The sequence below is a fragment of the Cryptomeria japonica genome, chromosome 4, assembly GCF_030272615.1.
Source record: "Cryptomeria japonica chromosome 4, Sugi_1.0, whole genome shotgun sequence".
In the NCBI taxonomy this organism is placed as follows: domain Eukaryota; kingdom Viridiplantae; phylum Streptophyta; class Pinopsida; order Cupressales; family Cupressaceae; genus Cryptomeria; species Cryptomeria japonica.
In genome coordinates this window covers 80,216,810-80,236,237 of record NC_081408.1, presented here as the reverse complement: position 1 = coordinate 80,236,237, position 19,428 = coordinate 80,216,810, and the positions used below count along the sequence as shown (strand labels likewise).

The 19,428-nt window shown below is 35.7% G+C and overlaps 1 protein-coding gene across 2 annotated transcripts in view; it reads right to left on the bottom strand.

Moving 5' to 3' along the window:
• Positions 1 to 18,097, bottom strand: part of LOC131029479 (cell division cycle 5-like protein) — a 34,288-nt gene extending 16,191 nt beyond the window's left edge. For both annotated transcript variants that reach the window (XR_009102783.2, XM_057959971.2), the window contains exon 1: positions 17,534 to 18,097. Coding sequence is in view for 1 of the 2 variants with exons in the window: in XM_057959971.2 (XP_057815954.2) it covers positions 17,534 to 17,710 (177 nt within the window). In the remaining variant the exon portion in view is untranslated. The remainder of the gene's footprint in view (positions 1 to 17,533) is intronic.
• Between the last annotated feature and the right edge of the window lie 1,331 nt (positions 18,098 to 19,428).

The following is a 19,428-nucleotide window of genomic DNA, read 5'->3' as shown; positions in this document are numbered from 1 at the left end:
CTTGTCATAGGGATTCAATAGGAACTGAGGGAGATATGGAATGCATTCCATCATCAAATCTTGTGTCATCCAGAATTTCCACTGGAACTTGATCCTTTACTTGACTTGCAATAGAATTTTCTTCTATGTCTTTTGCTCTGGATTTCTTCCTCTTTAGTCGAGGTTCATCACCACATGTGTTCTGAAGATTGTTCCTCCTTGGAGGGTCTTCATCTCCATCACTTCCTTGAGTATTCTGGTAAGAAGGAGTATCCCTAGCTGGAGTATGGGAAGAATGTAGCGAAGTAGAGCTCTCAAGCTGATTTCCTTTTCTTCTTGGAGTTTCCTTTGTTGGTCTGGTAGCAGTCATTTGAGTAATCTTCTTCTTAATCCAGGCTTCAGAATTCTTGATTACAAAACTCATTCTTTCTCTGACATCTCTCACTTCTGGATCTGCCCAATTCAAATTGGGAAGTGGCTGGGACTGGACTTGCTCAAAATAGATAGGATCAATCAAATCAGATCCATCATCTTCAATGCCTTCTATGGTCCAATCCATCTTGAAATCATTCATTTGCTTCAAAGTCAACCTTGTCCAATCTCTTTTTCTAACCTCGAACTCATCTTCACAATCCTCCCAAAAGTCTTCAAGATTAGGAAAATGAAAATAGCCAGGACCTAACTTTAAGTTGTTCTTGACATAATCCTTACTATCAAAAGGAAACCTCATCTGATATGGATACAAGTTGACCTTGGATAAAGCTTTTTCTGTCTCATCTGCTCTTGAACTTGACTCACATCTATAGTGCCCGAGACAAATGGGAAAGGCTACCCCTTTATTCTTTCTATCTCTACATTTCTTTTGAATTGAAACCAATTGCCGACAAAGCTCAACTAAAATGAGCTTATCATCAACATATCTGGGTAGCTTGTGTGGATAACCTTCAAATCCTCCTACTCGAAGATAGGTAAATCTCGAAAACTGGATGAAGAAACTTCCATATTTCTTTATCAATTTAGCGGCTTCCTTTGATATTCTGGTGGCAATGTCTCCTTGTAATAACCTTACTGCCCACATTGTGAAAGCATCATTCACCCGCCTGATATACACAAAGCTTTCCTCAAGTTGCAATTGCTTGTAATAATGGTAAACTTGAGTTTCTTGATTTAGGACACCATTAGTACTTAACCCTGGCCATGACCTCAAATTAGCAATAGCATATATCAAGTAAGAGATCATATGGAAGCGTTGACTTGTTTTGAAGTGCACTAACTGGTCATGTATGCAGTTGCTAATGAGATGGCCCTAGTCAATGAATTGCTTACCGGCAGAGATGACTGTTATGAAGAGGTACATCCACATTTCGAAATCAGTGGAATCAGGACTTCCTGTCACTCTATGGAGTAAGATAATCAAGTAACAAATCTCTTTGATGAAAAGAGAACGATGGAGTGTTTTTTGAAGCTGGGACTGTCCTCCTCGTGGTGCGACCATCCATTCTTTAGCCAGATTGTTGAGGCATTTGCTTCTATTATCACTGAAGTATTTGTAAGCTTTTTGCTTATCGATGTGAGTGAACTTTTCCTTATATGGCCAATGAAGAATAATAGCTATTGAAATTCCATCAAGTTTGGCCATTAAGGATCCATCTGCAGCTCTTATCTCTCTTGCATCTGGATTATATCTTTTTGAGCATTCTATCATCAAATTTGTACATTGAATTGCTATGGGAAAACATGCTGCTTCAATCAAGCCGCTTCCGGCCACTCTACAGGACAACTTTGATCTATCGCCTTCCATGAAGAACTTTTTGATTTCCTGCAAATTAATATGCCCAATCTTGGTATCATGAACCTCTGGACTCATGGTGGTGATCATCGGGGCGTACTCATACTCTTGAGCCTTGTATTTCATGATGATGTGTTTTGCAGATTCTTATATTGAAAACTGTTTGTAATATGTGAGTGAAATGCTTTAATAACTAGTTTGAACTTTGAATTTCAAATTTGTATTATCCTGCTTCAACCTTCTAGAGCATCCTCCTTTCAAGACTGCATAGACTCGCTTATCTTTCTACAGCTTGTCGACGTATCTTCTTTGTCAAACACATCAAGTGTTAAGTCTCTGCTCCTTATGTGTGGATATTTGAGGGACGTTGTCAAACAACTCACAGCCTCCTTTTTTTTTATACAACTCCACATTTTGCATATAAGTTTACTAAATCATTTCGACTCATAACATCTAATAAAAACATTTTGTGCATATCTTGCAATCACTGCGATATATGCATTTCATTCGCTGAGATGACATCTCCTCAAGGCATGCTGTGGGAGCAAGGAGATTACTGGCAGAAAATCATGGAATTCGGTTGTAGGCTGGCGGAATACTTAGTTCATTTGCTTGAGTATTTCTAACGTCTTATCAACATACCCAAAGCGTGCAAAGATAATAATCATGCACTAAGGATAACAACCATTTCTTTGGAACTATTTTGATCAAACTATTTATTTCAGCGTGCATACAATCAATCAAAAACCACAAAAGAGCGCTATCCCATGTCGCAAGTCAACAGATCACATCAAGTTTGAAGTAAAACTGCGCATACATGACAATCTATAGATTGTGGATGATGAGAATTATTCACAATTGTTTTTATTGCAATTGCAATGACAGGCATTTAAACTTTGGAGTTTATACTTTACATTACTTTGAAGAGAACCATCTGATACACATACCACGTATCTACAGAATACAAGGCACTCAAACATTTCATCTTCAATACCTGCGAGTGGAGTTAGGGAGCACGATAGCATGCATATCTATCAGCATGCAAAGCAAATGGTTAATAGGTAGTTATAAAACCGATTTTGCTATCTTTCATAAGCCACGTGGTGTATTCAATCCGCTAGATGGAAGTTTAAGGAGAAGGCGATATCTTTCAAAACACTCTCATATCGCCGCTGAAAACTAAGAAGTTGAAGTGTATCGGCATCTTGCTGATGTTGGCTAACTCACCGAAAGCATGAAACCGTTACATGACTTTGAGTTTTCTGGTATTGTGCGTGAGAACGTATTGGTAACTTGATGATTTTTACCAACTTGATGATAATTTCTAATTCGCAATCCGAAGTTGGTGTTCATTGGTCCCTTTAATCATTTTACCATGTTGCCGCTAACACTTGGTCAACTGCCAGCTTAGACCGCCAATGGTGTACATTTCCCAAGTCAGTAGTTTCTAGTGTAAGAACCTTATTATCATTTAAACCATTCTTTGAAGTGCCTTATCTCCATGCCATGAAAACCCGCAATCTATATTTCAAACTCAATTATATAATACAGTTACCACATTACATATCACAAGGACGGATAAGGGTGCGTTCGGCAATGAAGTCCGCCCAAGTCATTTTACTCTCTTTCAAAGCCAAAAATTAGTAGTCAACCATGGAATGAGAAGACCATCCCTATCATAGGCATATTCACCTCTTGTGTCCTTGGTACATTTACAAGGCACTGTTGATAGTAGGTTTTTTTCGTCAAGGGGTTTCTAAATTCCTTGAATGACACGAACATTAAAACAACTTCAAGATTCTTTTCTTATGACCCATGACATAGGCTAAAATGGCTTTTAATTAATGTGTGAAAATAATTGATCGGTTAAACCTCTTGACTTCATCAAATGAAAAGAAATCACACATATTCATGCTTTGCATATATTTATTTTTCTTTGAAAATCGTTATTGACTCAAATTGTCTAACACAAGAATTCCAACAATTTTCAATTCTCAAAATAGGGTTAACAAATAGCTACACATAACAAAGTTGGAGACTTAGCAGAATGAAATAATGCCTTCAAGGATTATGTTCAAACCTTCCGTTGATAAATCAAATGCCTTCCAAATTATTGTTTCCTTAAAGCTCAAATTAGATATCAACCCTGAATAATTTATCAAATCAATATAATATATTTCCTCACACTGAACTATAGATTGTGGCAATATGAAATACAATTGCCAAGAAAGCCAATAGATAATACTTTGATATATCCGGCTTATTCTGCCATATATTGACCCTTGTGCTAATACTTATATTAGAGCCAAATAATAAATTGGACCCACCACACTCAGAAATAAATAATCATTATTTGAATTCATTCTTAATAATATCTGCCCTAACTATATAACATAAATCACCAACACTAAGAAAGCTGCATACATCAAAACTCACCGTAGTATTATAAATCAGATATTAGCCGACTGACTTCCATAATGATATTTCCTACGAAATAACCATATTTATTTTCTGAATCAGCCACTGAATTGGTCTCCGAAGGAGACTTCACAAATTTCCATAGATGTAGACTCTGTCATGAATCCCCACTCCCAAGAAGATTTAGGTTTTCGTCCAAACATTCTGTTAACTCCTGAAGGTTTTCATCTCAAAAAAGCATAAAACATTTATCAAATCATAAGCATGCCTTACTTCCTTCATTCGGCCTCCTTATAGAGAACTCCAAGAAGCATCTAGAACATTAGGCTGACTTGGCCAACTTAAATAATAATAATATTTTGGGGAACTTTATCTAATAAAAAGACATTTAATATTATTTTATTATTTTTGTTATTATTTAGTTAAATTAATTAATATTAAGTCATCATTTGAATATATCTTTTATTTTTTTGATAACTTAATAAAAACCAATTTAATTGTCACTTAAAATTTGGGGACATCACATGTCGTCTCTATGTCTTTGGTAATCCAAATACAAAATCCAGGCTAATATCCTTCGAAGGTCTTTCTGGTACTATTAAAGGTTGGTACAATCCAATATTCTAGTTGCTCCCTTTTGCAACTTGACAGGTTTTACATTTTTTAACAAATTTCCTTGCATTCTTATAAATTTGAGGCCAAAAGTAATGTTCACTCATTAAAGCTACTGTCTAGTGATTGGATTCTCCCACATTGAACTCCTAGGAATGCACCATTGGTTACCCTTAAATAACATACCACCTTAAATGAAATAGTCCACCCACTAGCTTCTGTCTACTATTGGTTCTCTACTTGATTTCTAGGTTTCTACAAAATCTAGAACATCCTCATACAAGTGTTTTAGTTCTGCAAATCCCATTACAGCTACTTTCATTTCAATCAACAAGTTTCTTCTCCTATTCAATGCATCTACAACCTTCATTTCAATCAACCTTATTTGACTTCCCACTCTGGTGTTCCAATACAAATGTATAACTTTGCATGAACTATACCCACCTCACATGTCTTTCGTTCAATTTAACTTGACTAATAAAATACTTCAGTGCTTGGTGATCAATATACCATACGAATTCTTTTGACAACAAGTAACGTCTCCACTTCTTCAAGGCTTGGATTATGGCATAGAACTCCTAGTCATAGACTGAATATCTCTTCCTTGCATCATTCAACTTCTCATTGAAATATGTTATAGGTCTAACTTCTTATCTCAATACTACTCATATTGTACTTCCACTAGCATCACAATCAACATGAAATACTTTATCAAAATTAGGCAAAGGTAACATTGGTTGTTCTATTAATTTTTGCTTCAACTCAGAACTCTTTTGTGCTTTTGATGTCCACTTGAATTCCTTTTGATCACCCTTCATTGTCTTTGCCATTGGTGTGCAAATGAGACTGAAAATCCTAATGAATTTCTTATAGAAAAATGCCAATCCACCCAATACTCACTGGTGTTGGTCACTCTGCAATTGTCCTTATTTTCTCTAGGTTCATCTTTAATCCTTCAGCAAAAATGACAAATCCAAAGTAGACATTTTTTTTTATGAGGCTACACTTCTTCATGTTTATCAACAACATCTCTTCTCTCAAATTCGGAAATACTTGCCTAATATGCCACAAGTGTTCCTCCTTTGTCTTACTAAAAATCAAAATAACATCCAACAAAACAATGACAAACTTCCTAAGAATTCAAGACCTCGTTCATAAGCCGCAAGAATGTACTTGGTGCATAGGTCAATCCACAAGGCATGACTAACCACTCATACAACCCTTTGTTAGTCATGAATGCAATCTTCCATTCATCCCCCTCACAAATTTTGATCTAATGCTATCCACTCTTGAGATCTATCATGGTGAAGTAATTTGTGCCACTCAAACAATCTATAATTTCATCCATCTTTGGCAATGGGAATCTATACTTGATAGTGATCTTGTTAAAAGCTTGAGTCTATGCACATTCTCCATTCTCCATCTCTCTTTGGTGCTAGTATTGCTTGTACCACACATGGGCTTAGGCTTTCTTGGATCAATCCTTTCCTCATCAGCTCCTATACTTGTTTATTTAGTTCCACATTTTTTGTTGGTGTAATCCTATGCACCACTTTGTTTGGCAAACTTGCTCCATGTATGAGATCTATGTGATGATTGATAATCTAAATTGGTGGTGACCCTTCTCGCACATTCTCAAACACAATATCTTGATACTCTATCAACAATTCCGAGACTTCCTTCTACGATGGTTCCTCTTCCTTTGCAGTGGTACTCTCAATATTTTGGTTGCTGCTCCTCAATATTAATACAAAACACATATTCTCATGTCTTGTTCCATGCAAAAAATTTCCTTCCATTCACCAAAAAGACTCTAGCATTGTCGCACACTTCACTTTTGCACTCTTCCTCCAAAGGAATCAAGATATGTTACTTCCAATCAAGGTTACGATATGGGTATTCTTTCTCCCATCAAGAATCGCCTTCATATCATACTTACATGGTCTTCCAACAACATGTGACATAAATCCATAGGCATAATAATGCACAACACCTCGACGTTATATGACCCTATAAAAAAAATTACCAAACATTGCTCACTTACCAATATCTTGTGATCATCTTGGATCAACGTGTTGTGACGTTTTCACACATCGCCCCATTGCAAATGGGGACCCATGTTTTTTTGCTTTTTAGGGTTTGTTTTTTTTTAGGTTTTTAGGGTTTTGTTAGTTAGCCTTTGCATTTTGAGCGTCGCCCAGGGGATCACATGGATAAGCAAGTCCGGCTTGAGTGAGGACCTGATCCTGAAATTTGGCTAAGTCTGGAATGTCCTGATCCTGAAATTTGACTAAGTCTGGAAACTAAAAAAAAAACCTCCAAAAACTAGATTTTGCAATATAACTCCTGGAGGTCTGAAACCACTCTCAAACATCCTGAAAGTATATGTGGAATATAACTTAAAGTATAAGAAAGAAGAAACATAGAAGGAAATGTCACTTATACTTAAATGTTTTATTCCATAAAAATTATCCTGATAGAGAGTGCGAAAAGTCAAATTTCGCTCATGTCCTTCACTGAGGAACCAGAGCGAAAATACTTATTTGAGCTATTCCTGACCGTGTTTGGACGAATTGAGACATCAAAGGCATGGTGAAGGACGAAATGAGCATGATAGAGCATCCAGACTTGATCAAAAACAATGAAATGATGAAGTTTTTGCCTAGAGGGTCAAATTCGCTCCTGTCCCTCACTGAAGGACCAGAGCGAAATTCTTCATAAGGTACGATCTGGGCAAAGATCAAGCAAGTTTTATGTTTGAAGGCAAGAAAGGAGATGAATTGAACTCGTTGAAGACAAATTGAAGATTATGAAACGTCAACAAGGGACCTAAATGCCCAAGTTCGTTCCTGTCCCTCAAGAAGGGACCAAAGCGATTTTTGTCTTAGACAAATTTCTTGCCAAGTTACAATGAATTCCAAGGCATGGATGAATGAAAGGGGACATTATGAGACCATTGAAGATAAATTTTGAAGGAGATAAGATGAAATGAAGCCTACAGGACCAATATCGCTCCTGTCCCTCTCCAAGGGACCAGGGCGATATGATGATTATATTGCCGTTCCTCCAAATTCAAGACACTCCAAGACAAAGAACAGAGTGGTAAGGGCGTTTCGAAGCATCTCAATCAAGCACAAAGTTACGAAGACCACCAAATTGAAGGATTTGCACTAAAATACCCCAGTTCGCTCCTGTCCCTCAGGAAGGGACCAGAGCGAAATCTTCATGAGGACATAAATTTTGAAAGTTTATCACGCATCAAGCGACTAAGAAGGATCAAGGGACTTTATTTTGCACGATGAAAGTAATTGCAAAATGGCCGAAACAAGGACAAGCTCAAAATGTTGAAGTTCGCTCCTGTCCCTCAGGAAGGGACCAGAGCGATATTGATTATATTGGCCAAATCTCTCAAAAATCACGTTAAGTCAAGGTTTTGCGGGGTCATACAAGGTCTAAGATGTCTTTTGAAGATGATATACAAAGGTTTTTGACGTCAAAATGTTATCAATTGAGCCAAGGAGCCTATATCGCTCCTGTCCTTTAGACAAGGACCAAAGCGATTTTCATTAAAAAACTCATGCTCCTTCAAAATCAAGACAATGCAAGGATAGGCGAGGTAAAGAACACCATTTGGAAAGCAATGAATGAAGAACAAAGATCAAAAGTTTGCCAATTTGAGCCAGGACATAAGGATCGCTCCTGTCCCTCACCAAGGGACCAGGGCGATATTTGCCAAAACGCTTGTTATCCTTTGAAGATCACGTCAAAGCAAAGTTGCACAAAGTTTAAAACATCATTTGGAAGGCGATACAAAGGAGGAGAACGTTAAAATGTTACCAATTTGAGCTTGAAATGGAGAAAGCATCAAGATCGCTCCTGTCCCTCTCCAAGGGACCAGGGCGATGATCCTCCAAACATTGAATTTGCCTTGTGAAAGTCAAGTAAGACAAGCGTGGAGTAAAGGAACAATGTTATTATTCACCTTATGATGGAGATTTGAGATCGAAAATGCAAGGATCAAGACCAAATTGATGGATCGCTCCTGTCCCTCAGTCAGGGACCAGGGCGATGAGGTACGTATCTTTCATTTTCAAAATTTGGCGTTCAAACAAGTTTTTTTGAATTTATTTTAAATGCTAAATTTGATAGGTTTTGAAAATTTAATTAAGTGGCATTTAAAAATAACGCATAACATTTATTAATTAATTTTGCCTATTAAAAATCGAAAAAATTAATTATAAAGGCATAAAGTTAATTAATTATAAAACAAGTTGAGCGCTTGGGTTTATTTTACAAAAGTCGGCCTTGGTTTTGATTAAAAATGGCTTTTAATTGTCTTTGCTTTCACCAAGTCGGCCTAAGGTAATGCATGAGGAAAGTGTTTATAAAAGGAGGTGTTTATTTCATTTTTTTTAAATCATTATTCAAGCATCCTCTTTCATATGCGATTTGGAGCGAATTTCAAAGGGAAGGTACAAGCACTAATAAAAGGAGTTCAAGTTTCAAGTTAGGCAAACTTGCCAAGGACATTGAAGAACACATCAAAGATATCCCCAAGGGTGGCGAATTGACAAAGAGGACGTTCCTTATCATTGGAGATCACGTCAAAGTCATCTAATTTCAAATTTTGCCTAGGCGATTTTCTTCATTTTGCATTCTAGAGTTAGCTCTCAACTGAGGTATGGCGATATTTGTTTTATTGTTTTAGTTTTTGATCGTCATAGCTTAGATTTTGAAATTTTGAAATTTTGAATTCATGGCTCAATAGTCGTTTTTAGGAAATGATTAATAAAGGACTTATCATTAAGTTTCCTAAAATTTGCTCTCTAATTTATGTTATGTATTGCAAAATCATGGTACTAATTTTGAAATGTTGTGTAGGCATCAAATGGAGATCTCTTCAAGGAAAATCAAGCCGGATCCAGGACGGTCTTCGCCAGGACGATCAAGTAAGGACATGGGCAACCTCTTTCAATCCAACGTTCCAAGGCGAGGTACATCATCATCCTGCACATCAAGGACACAAGGAGTTAGAACAAGGGCTCGTTGAAGAAGCAAATAATTCCAGATGAATTAATTAAAGCAAGCTTCTCAACAACATCAAGTTGAATATTTACCAAAGTTACAAGTGTCAGATGAGGTGGCATCCTAGTCATCACGTCTCCAATCAATGAGGTCCATCTCAGCATGTCCAGATTCAATGTACTTAACTCATGGAAGGTGGCACAAACTCCGATGTACCTACCCTGGCCATCCATTGGTCGATTTTTCTAGAGAGGACATGTGTCCAAGCAATACAATTTTATCATTGGTCAAGCATTAAATGTTATGTAATGGTTGTAACAAACCCTAATTAGGGTTTTCATTGTAATTGATCTAAGCCATCAAATTGTATTGTGGGCACTATATAAGCCCTGGCATTTCATTTTGTAAAGAGAGTTAGAGAGATAATATAGAAATAGTTGAAAGTAGTTAGTAGATAGAGAGTAGTTAGAAATTGATAGAATAGCAATTAGAGTAGAATAGGAGGACAAGGCAAGAAATTGTTGCCATTGATTGTAAACAAACTCCATTTTCATTGAAGTAATGGTGAAATATGTCGTTTTCTTGCAATTTGCATGGTTTCTTGTTGAGTCTTCAATCTTAGATGGTAGATGATTAGATGAATGGAGGAAATGTGATTGATTGATGGTGGAATTCGTACATCCATACTACTAGCAGTTTGTTGATTGCAAACTTGCCTTGTGTAGTCGACTGGAATCGTTCAGCTTAAGCTCAATTTCAATTTGTTGCCTCTTCATTGATATGCATCAACTTGGATGGTATCTATGCCTGCGGTGATGATTTGAACATCATAAAGCTTCCCTTAGAAGATCGCACTAGTCTTGTGTAGATGTTCCATTGATGTCAAAACAAGATCTAGTTAGAGTTTCATCAAAAATCAAGTCATTGCTCCTACATTCTTAGTATTAGGATTAGATCCTCTCTTCGCCCTTATCCTTTTTTAATTTTTTTTCAAATCTAAGTTAGTAAGAGCCTGTGTCCAGCAAAGCAGATCGGAAGTTCAATCATCACATGTAAGTCCCCTTGTGATCCCAGCAAATCACATCACACCACGAAGAGCTTATCCACACGTAGAGACCCTACCAAAAGAACATTGGAGTCATCCTAACTGATCCTTCATGCGAATCTTCAGCAGTTAGCGACTTTATTCAAGAGAGGATAAGATGCCTTTGGGTATTTTATTCTGTGTATGATCGTGTACAAAACACACGTCAACACAACGCAATCCTATACGAGTTTGGATGTTTTCCCTCACTTCATCAACATCTCTTTGAAAACAAAATTATCTATGCTACCATTGTCAATGATAGCTTTGCAACACTTACCTCTTGATCTGCATGCCCTTCTGAACAAACTTTTCCTTTGTGCTAGTTCTTCCATTATCTCATATTGCAACAAGGCTCTCCTCATGACCAACAATTCACCTCTCCCAGGCTTTCCAATAGATCCTCGTGATCCACCAAGTTCTTCGACCCAATTTGCAGCTCTAGCACTATTCTCACCAATTTTGCTAGCACTCCCTAGGTGACATTCAAATGCTCAATGTCCTCTTCCACATTTGAAACAGATTCCTTTGAAAGGCTTCTTGTCAAATCTTCTATCTCTCCTCTAATATCCATAATTGCAATAGATGTTGCTACTTCTTTTATCATAGTGGTAAGAATCTTAATCGCTCCTTTCCAAAAAATTGTCATTCCTTTCATCTCTATGATATGAACTACTTTCCTTGTTTTGTTCCACATACGGTCTCATTTTGCCTTTTGTGGTCTATCACTATGGAATCTTCCTCCTCTACCTTTCTACCTTTATTTGAATAATTTGTTCAACTTTTAGCACAAATTGGTAGACTTCTACAATTGTCGTCATCCTTATCAAACTCAATTCTTCTTGGATATTCCTTCTGAGGATATTTATGTACCACACCACTTTCTCCTTGCTAACTTTCACTATGTCCAAATTTGATGTTCATCTTATGGAATTCCTCAGTGTACTCCTTTTGTCTTAAATTTTGCAATCTTTTCAGCATTTCTAGCTCATAATCAGCAGATATGAATTGATTCTTTAACTTTGTCACCATCCTATCCCACTTTGTGATTCTTTATTTTCCTCTTTTATTTCTATTTAAATGACCTTCTCTCCACCAAATAGCAGCATGACCTTTCCACTTAGTTTCAACAAATATGGACCTTTTTCAAATCATCAATTTCCTCATACTCTAACATATTCTTCATATCATTTATCCAATCAATCAATTCTTTAGGATTCAAATTACTAACATATGTAGAAATATCAATACTAGATCTCTTACCATTTTGGAAATAGCTTTCAGCATCCTAATTTGGTCTAATTGTTCTTCTTCTAGGGTTTCTTCATTTAGGTCTAGGTCTTGAACTCATAATTCCTCATCATTGCTCTCATCCTCATGTCTAGGGTTATAAACTCTTTTTCTATCTTATTTTGCAGAATCCAATCGAATCTTCATTGTTCTCATCATGTCTAACATTTCTTCAATCCTTATACCATTGGTTACACCAAACATTCATCTCAGCGGCATCTTCCCTTTGAATATGGTGCAACTGCCTTAGGTCAACAGTTTGACTCAAAGGTTGTAAATGCTTCATAGTCAACTATCTATTGACAAACACTTGTAGGCTGCCTCAAGTAAGTGCTCTATTAAACTAAGGATCACACATTCAACAACTTGCTTTGATTCCACTTGATGCAATCACAGATGGAGGGTTCAAGATAGGAATGTCCAACTGTGTAGCCTAGAGTTAATACATAGAAACATCGTGAACAAAAAGAGATACTTATCAATTCAAATAGATAAAAAAATGATTACTAAATACTATGTGACTACCACATGCAAATTACAAATTGGCTCCCTAGTTGCTGCAAACTTATTACAAGCTTACATGCAAATATAATCAAACTCAAGAACAAGACTCCAACTTCGTAATTACAACTTCTTCATGCTAATCTATCCTAGCTACTTCTCAATGAATACAAGAGGTGTTTATATATAGGTCCCAAGCTTTAGAAATGATCTGCATCAACCACAAGGTGTCCCAACGCCTGATGCTCTATGAAATGTGTAGGTCGGCCGAATTTCCATGGGGAAGCCACAAGAGTGAATGAAAAATGTCACAATCCTAATTGAGGTTTCCTCTAGTTTCCTTCTTCCTTGAGACTTGTCTGATTTGATGTCATTAACAGCAAAAGCCTTCGCATTCTTCGCCTAATGAATTGTGTTGTCTATTGTGGACTATGACCTTCTATAACTTATCCAAGTGTCCTAGTTCCTAAATATGTTGTGTGGGTGTTGTTGAAGATACCTCATTCACTATCGCAAGCCAAATTAATGTAATGTAGTGAAATGCAATACGGTTCGCTGGGATGCTCCTACATCACAACCCAACAGTCAACACAAGGCATCAGCTTGGAGAAAAACTACATTATGTAAAGCTACTATGTGGCAAAAGCAAGAGCTCTAAGAGGAGGAAGTAGATCTCAATCATTGGGTTTGCCCCATGCATCAATGAGGTCCAAAATGTACGCAGGAAAATCCCAAACCATTATTAACATTATCTTCAACAACATCACAAACTAGAGAAATAGTAAGGAACCAAGTGGACTTGCCAGAGTTTGGCTAGCCAACAGTTCCATGACTAAATGTCAAGAGACATGTAGAACAACAAGTAGTGGGTTTTGACCATTCTCATTGAGCAAGATCTCTTCTCACAAGAGGTGGAGAAGCTTGATAATGAGCATCCCAATTACCACGAGCCAACTAGCTACACCATTGACAACACCCACAAGGTGGTGAACAACCTCAACTAGAGGTAGGAGTCAAAGAGACTCTACAACAAGCATTCTCCCAATAAGCAACAACAAGCCATTTGAGCTTTGGTACAATACTAGAAAAAGTGATTGAGGGATTCCTGATGATTACAAAATGGTCGTCAAATATCCTAAACCCCAAATGGATTAATCTACAACCAAAAAGGAAAACCACGATCTTTGAGCAAATCCAAATATGAAACTTTCCAACCAAAGATTAACGTTTAGTAATCCAATAAGCCAACTTCTTCTCAATTCTAGATAAAATTGCTTTCCAAAGAGCAATTCGAGAAGCTTGGAAAGCAAAGTGAATGTCCAAAAATCTATATATTTCTCCATGCTCTAATCCAATAAGCCAACTTCTTCTCAATTCTAGATAAAATTGCTTTCCAAAGAGCAATTCGAGAAGCTTGGAAAGCAAAGTGAATGTCCAAAAATCTATATATTTCTCCATGCTCTATCTATTTTCACCCATAAGAATTAAGCCAAGAAGGCTTCAAGAGGAAATATTGACCATATCATTGAGTTTTTTGCCTTTGAATGCTAGAACTCGACACTTTTAAAAAAAGACATCCAATCAACAAAGATCTTTATTGATGTTGATTTCCTCTTTCAAAAGAGGAAGACAAGAGTCATCAACAAAATGACCATTCACTAATTGAGCTTTGGAATTGGGTAGAGAAATAACTTTGATCAGACCCTAAAACACAAAATGGGCCAAAAGGTATCAAAAACCTTATGCAACAAGCACATAAAAAGCAGGAGCTAAAGGAGACCCCTAGCAAATAGACATGAAGAGGCCAAAAGCAATAGATTGATGCCCATTAATGGTGACACAAGCAAAGGCATGAAAAATGCATGTAGGCAAACTACACAAAACAAGTGCCAAATCATAAAGCCTAGAGCATAGCAAGGATAAAAGGCCACTCAATGTAGTCATAAACTTTAGCAAAGTCAATTTTGATGAAAATAGATTGTTGATCAGATCATCAAGCACATTCCATACCTTTCCAAATTGCAATTATATTATACAAAATATATCTAGACTTAATAAAGTCTATTTGTTCAAGACACACAATACGAGGAAGAAAATGGCACAGCTTCAATGTCAGAGCCTCGTCTATGACTTATAAGAAATATTCAGCAACGAAATAACCCTCCAATTGCAGATATCCTGAGGGTCACTAGTTTTAGGTATGAATTTTATATTTCCTTTGTTGATAATGTTTCCTAAGGAATTAGAATGAAGAGCTTAAAGGAAAACATTATGAGGATCCTCACCAACACAATCTCAAATGATTTTGTGAAATTCACAAGGAAAACCATCACAATCAAGGGCTCTGTCATTAGATTAAGTAAAAGCAGCTTCTCGAAGAGTAGCAATATACAGCAATTGATCACAAAAAGATTGCTGAGAAGAAAAAAGATGACAAGGAACAACCTTCAGGCACTCTTGTAAAGTGCTCTCATTCAGCAGAATACTCTTGAACTTTGAATGCATGTTCATCATACATAACAAAGGCTTTTAAGAATATCAAGAAGTTCTTTAAGCAACTTGTATCCATCCCTAATTTGTTTGATACCCTAAGAGATGTTTCGAGCACAAAGATCTTGTAAAAACAAGCTTTAGAAGCTCTTTTACCCACCTTTAGCCAAGGCAATCGAGATCTAATATGCGCACTTCTAGATAATGATTATCAGCAATTTGTTTTTTATGTTAGTGCTCAACCACCTAAAATTGCAATGCAAGAGCGAAGGGGTTAGCTTCACACTCGGCAATTGCTTGGCAAAGATCGAGCTAGTGATCTCATATGCATAGAGGTGAAACCAACCTAGCTGGCAACCATAGATTTGAAAGAAGCAGGAGGTGTGTTTGATAGCTCCATTTCTCCAATCAATCCAACCTATCTACTAAGAAGGCCAAGGCTCAAGATTCCACACCCAACAGATGTAGGTCAACATGAGCAAATGAGTCCAAAAAAAAAGTGTTGAGAAAAAATTGTTACTTGCTAGTCTTGGATGAGCAATTTGCCATTCAATACAAAACCAACTTAGATTATTATCAGAAAGAAAAAAGACTGCCAAAGGTTCAATTGGAAGAGGAAAATAGCTAGCAAAAGAGAAAAAAGATTGAGCAGAAATCATGGCACAATCAAGCCATTTGTACACTCAATCAGACCTAGCTCTAAAATTGCTCCACATAAACCTATGTGAATGAGTGTGGCAGCAGCCCATATTAGGATCAAAAAGGCACAATTTAATATGCACGAAATATCAAGCTTCCCTTTCACCATGATTCTACACAAAACCAAAGCAGTTATTGTCCAAAGCCATCAAACCATCAACGCCAATTGAAACTGCTGGGATAAAATTTGAGGCCATTAAAACGGCAGATTAAAAAAAAGACCACAATAAATGCAGCAAAATAAAATATGAATATCTCCACCAAATGTCCAATATAATATCAAAACGGTAGCACAACACAAGCAAATATTAAAACCCTAGCAGAAACCAAACTGCTTTTCTCTCTCTTCTGTCAAATTGAAAAAAATTGATGATATCTTTTCAAAATAAAATATAAGAAATTGAATTAATAAAATTATGTTCAGGATCTAAATGAATCTTAGTTTACTCAGAGCATAACTATAAGCTAAGAGAACCTAAGTACCTTCTAAGCTGCCTAAACATGATATCAGTGGATGCTATTAATTACTGTCTCATAGTTCAATCACTATATTAAGTTATATTACAATTGTAATTTCTTATAATTTTATAACTAATTTTAATAGCACTAGATTACATTTGCAATGCCGCCCCCTGCCTTTCCCCCATTGTCCCCATTTTTTTTGTCCACTGTCAACCTCTCCCTGAAACCCATCTCTGAGTCCCCATTCCCGCATTCCTAAACTCTCTGAAACATAGGTTGCAATGAATCTGAAAATCAGCCATATTTGTCCTTCCCTCTTGTAAATGCATTGAAGACTACTTAAATGGCATATTGATTTGCTGACTGCCACTTAGAGAATCGGTATTAGATGCACTCAATTCTTAAAGAGTGCATTGAGGTCTCTCAATTAGAAGGTTTGCTTGAATTTTTTTGGCCAAATACATTGAAAAGGAGACCAGGGGTTAGGAAAGGACACAACCAACTTCGTGTATCGTATTTCATTTGATTACTTGCGTGATTATTTTTTTTCAAGAGTCTCTTCAAAGTAATTTTTCTGTAAAAGATTCCTAATTATCACAAGAATGGCTAATTGAGAAAATTTAAGAAATGGACTGGAACTTCTTTGTGACAAAAATTATATTCACTCCAAAGCATGTGCTGTGAAAATTTTGGTAGTTTGCCTCGACATGATAGAGTTTTACTCCAAATTTTAATACTTTTATATCATAGGCTTCTCAATACTTGCCTACTTATTTAATACATGAAGTGTGAGCTAGCACCAGTTTTACTAAGCTAACTACGGTCCAAATACTACAATGGGGTACTTTCCCTTCGATTCGAGTCCACATTTTGGGTCAACGAATACAGGAAGAAGTTTTCACTGGCAGTACAATGTCCTATGGCAATCACAACTTTACAGATGGATTCCTTTCAGATACATCCCAGCGCATACAAAATTAAACAGCTTTCAGCACAAAAAGACAAAATATAAACCCTAGTTCAAAAGAGAAGCCAGTATTTTTGCAGATTTAAAGAACATAAATGCTTATGTGTACGACAACTTTATTTTTCCACTGCAGTAAATGTATCATAATCTCTACCCTCGCATATAAAACCCTAAAGAAAATCGTTCCAATAAAGAAATTTACGTAAACTTTAAATACCTTTTTAATAGAAGGATCGAGCCACTCATACCACCGGGCCTTACACTGCTTTGCCGATTTACGAACAAGAAGAGAGGAAATACGTGCCCATTGATTCTTCCCATATTTCATAACAGCCGCCTTCAGAATCTCATCTTCGGTGTTTTTCCAAACACCTCCCTTTATCATTATCCTCATCTTGCTAAAATTTTAGTTAAATCCCACCACAAAAGCTCTGTATATATCCAAATCAGAAGAGATATTTAGAATGTATAAATATCTGATTTATATATTCAGTCCAGTAGCGGGTTTGATATCTTCCTTCGAAAAAAAGAACTTTTTCCCCAAAACCCTCATTTAACTGCAGAAAGCTCTGCGGAGCTTTGTTTTTCATAAAGCCACAGCGAAAGTGTGGAGATTAAGAGGATAAAATTGATAGGGCCCAATTGCTGAAATTAATAAGCTGCCCTTTCAATGCCGTGGCCGACCATTAGGGCTGCTTGTTCCCTGTGATAAAATTTCGATTCCATCCATGGCCACTCCACCGTTTCTGAAGGTATTGTTCCGTTGGCTTTTATTTTGTTCAGAAAGTTGTATATATAGGCTGTACGGTATTTTTATTAATTTATTTTTTTACTTCCAATTATTAAGAAGTCAGCGAAGAGTAAAGGAAGAAAAACAAGAGCTGTGAGACAGCATGAGTCCCTGCCTTTAGCTAAAAACATGCTGCAGAACAATTTAGTGATGAATGAGTTAGTTAAAACTATGCATAATATCGAATGTTTGTTATGAGAGATAGTTAACTATACTGTAAAGACAACCGAATTAAAATTACTCAAACTTTTTCACGATTTAGAGTTTAATGGCAGAACAATTAAAGTTTGAGTAATTTTAATTCGGTTGTCTTTACAGTATAGTTAACTATCTCTCATAACAAACATTCGATATTATGCATAGTTTTAACTAACTCATTCATCACTAAATTGTTTTCAACATTTCACTACATTACTAGCATGTTTTTAGCTAAAGGCAGGGACTCATGCTGTCTCAGAGCTCTTGTTTATATAATACTATTAAATACTTATATCATATTGTTAATTTATAATTAAATAAATTTAATATGTTAATTATTTGTATTTTAATGAAGAAAAATAAAATATTATACAATATAAGCAAAATATTCAAATGGTTTAGAGTAATGGATTTTTTTTGAAAGAAAAATATTTAATAGTAAATAATTTTTGTTAATTATATATAATAAAATAGTTCTAATATATTAATTTGTATTTATATTTTAATAGACAACAATTTTGAAGCAATTAATGTTTTTATATGTTAATATTTTATTACATAAAATTGAGAAATTATATTTATTATATATATCTCATGTCAAAGAAAAAACTAATAAAATTAATAAAACGAGATTTTATATTTAGTAAGCACTTAGAAAAAAATAATTTAAAATACATAATTATTTTTTTTATTATGTGTAACTAAATATTTTTTAATATATTAATTTGTTATTTATATTTTAATAAATAACAATTTCTTCAAGCAAATTTGGTAGGTTCATATTCTACAACATTAAATTGAGATAGATAAACCATGACAATAATTTGGAGGTATATAATAATGATATTTTAGATGAATAGATAAATCTAGATTTTTTAACCTAACCTTAAATTTGACCCTCACCATAACTCTAACCTTAATTTTAAATTTAATATTAATTTTCACCTAATTCTAATTCTATCTCAAATACTAACCCTAAGCATAAGTATCATCCTAAATCTAACCCTAAGAATAAACCTAATTCTAACATTAATTATAGTCTAATTAAACTCCTAATTATAACCAAAAAATTATTTATCATAATATTAATTTAAATTAATAATTACTTAATTGAAATATTAACT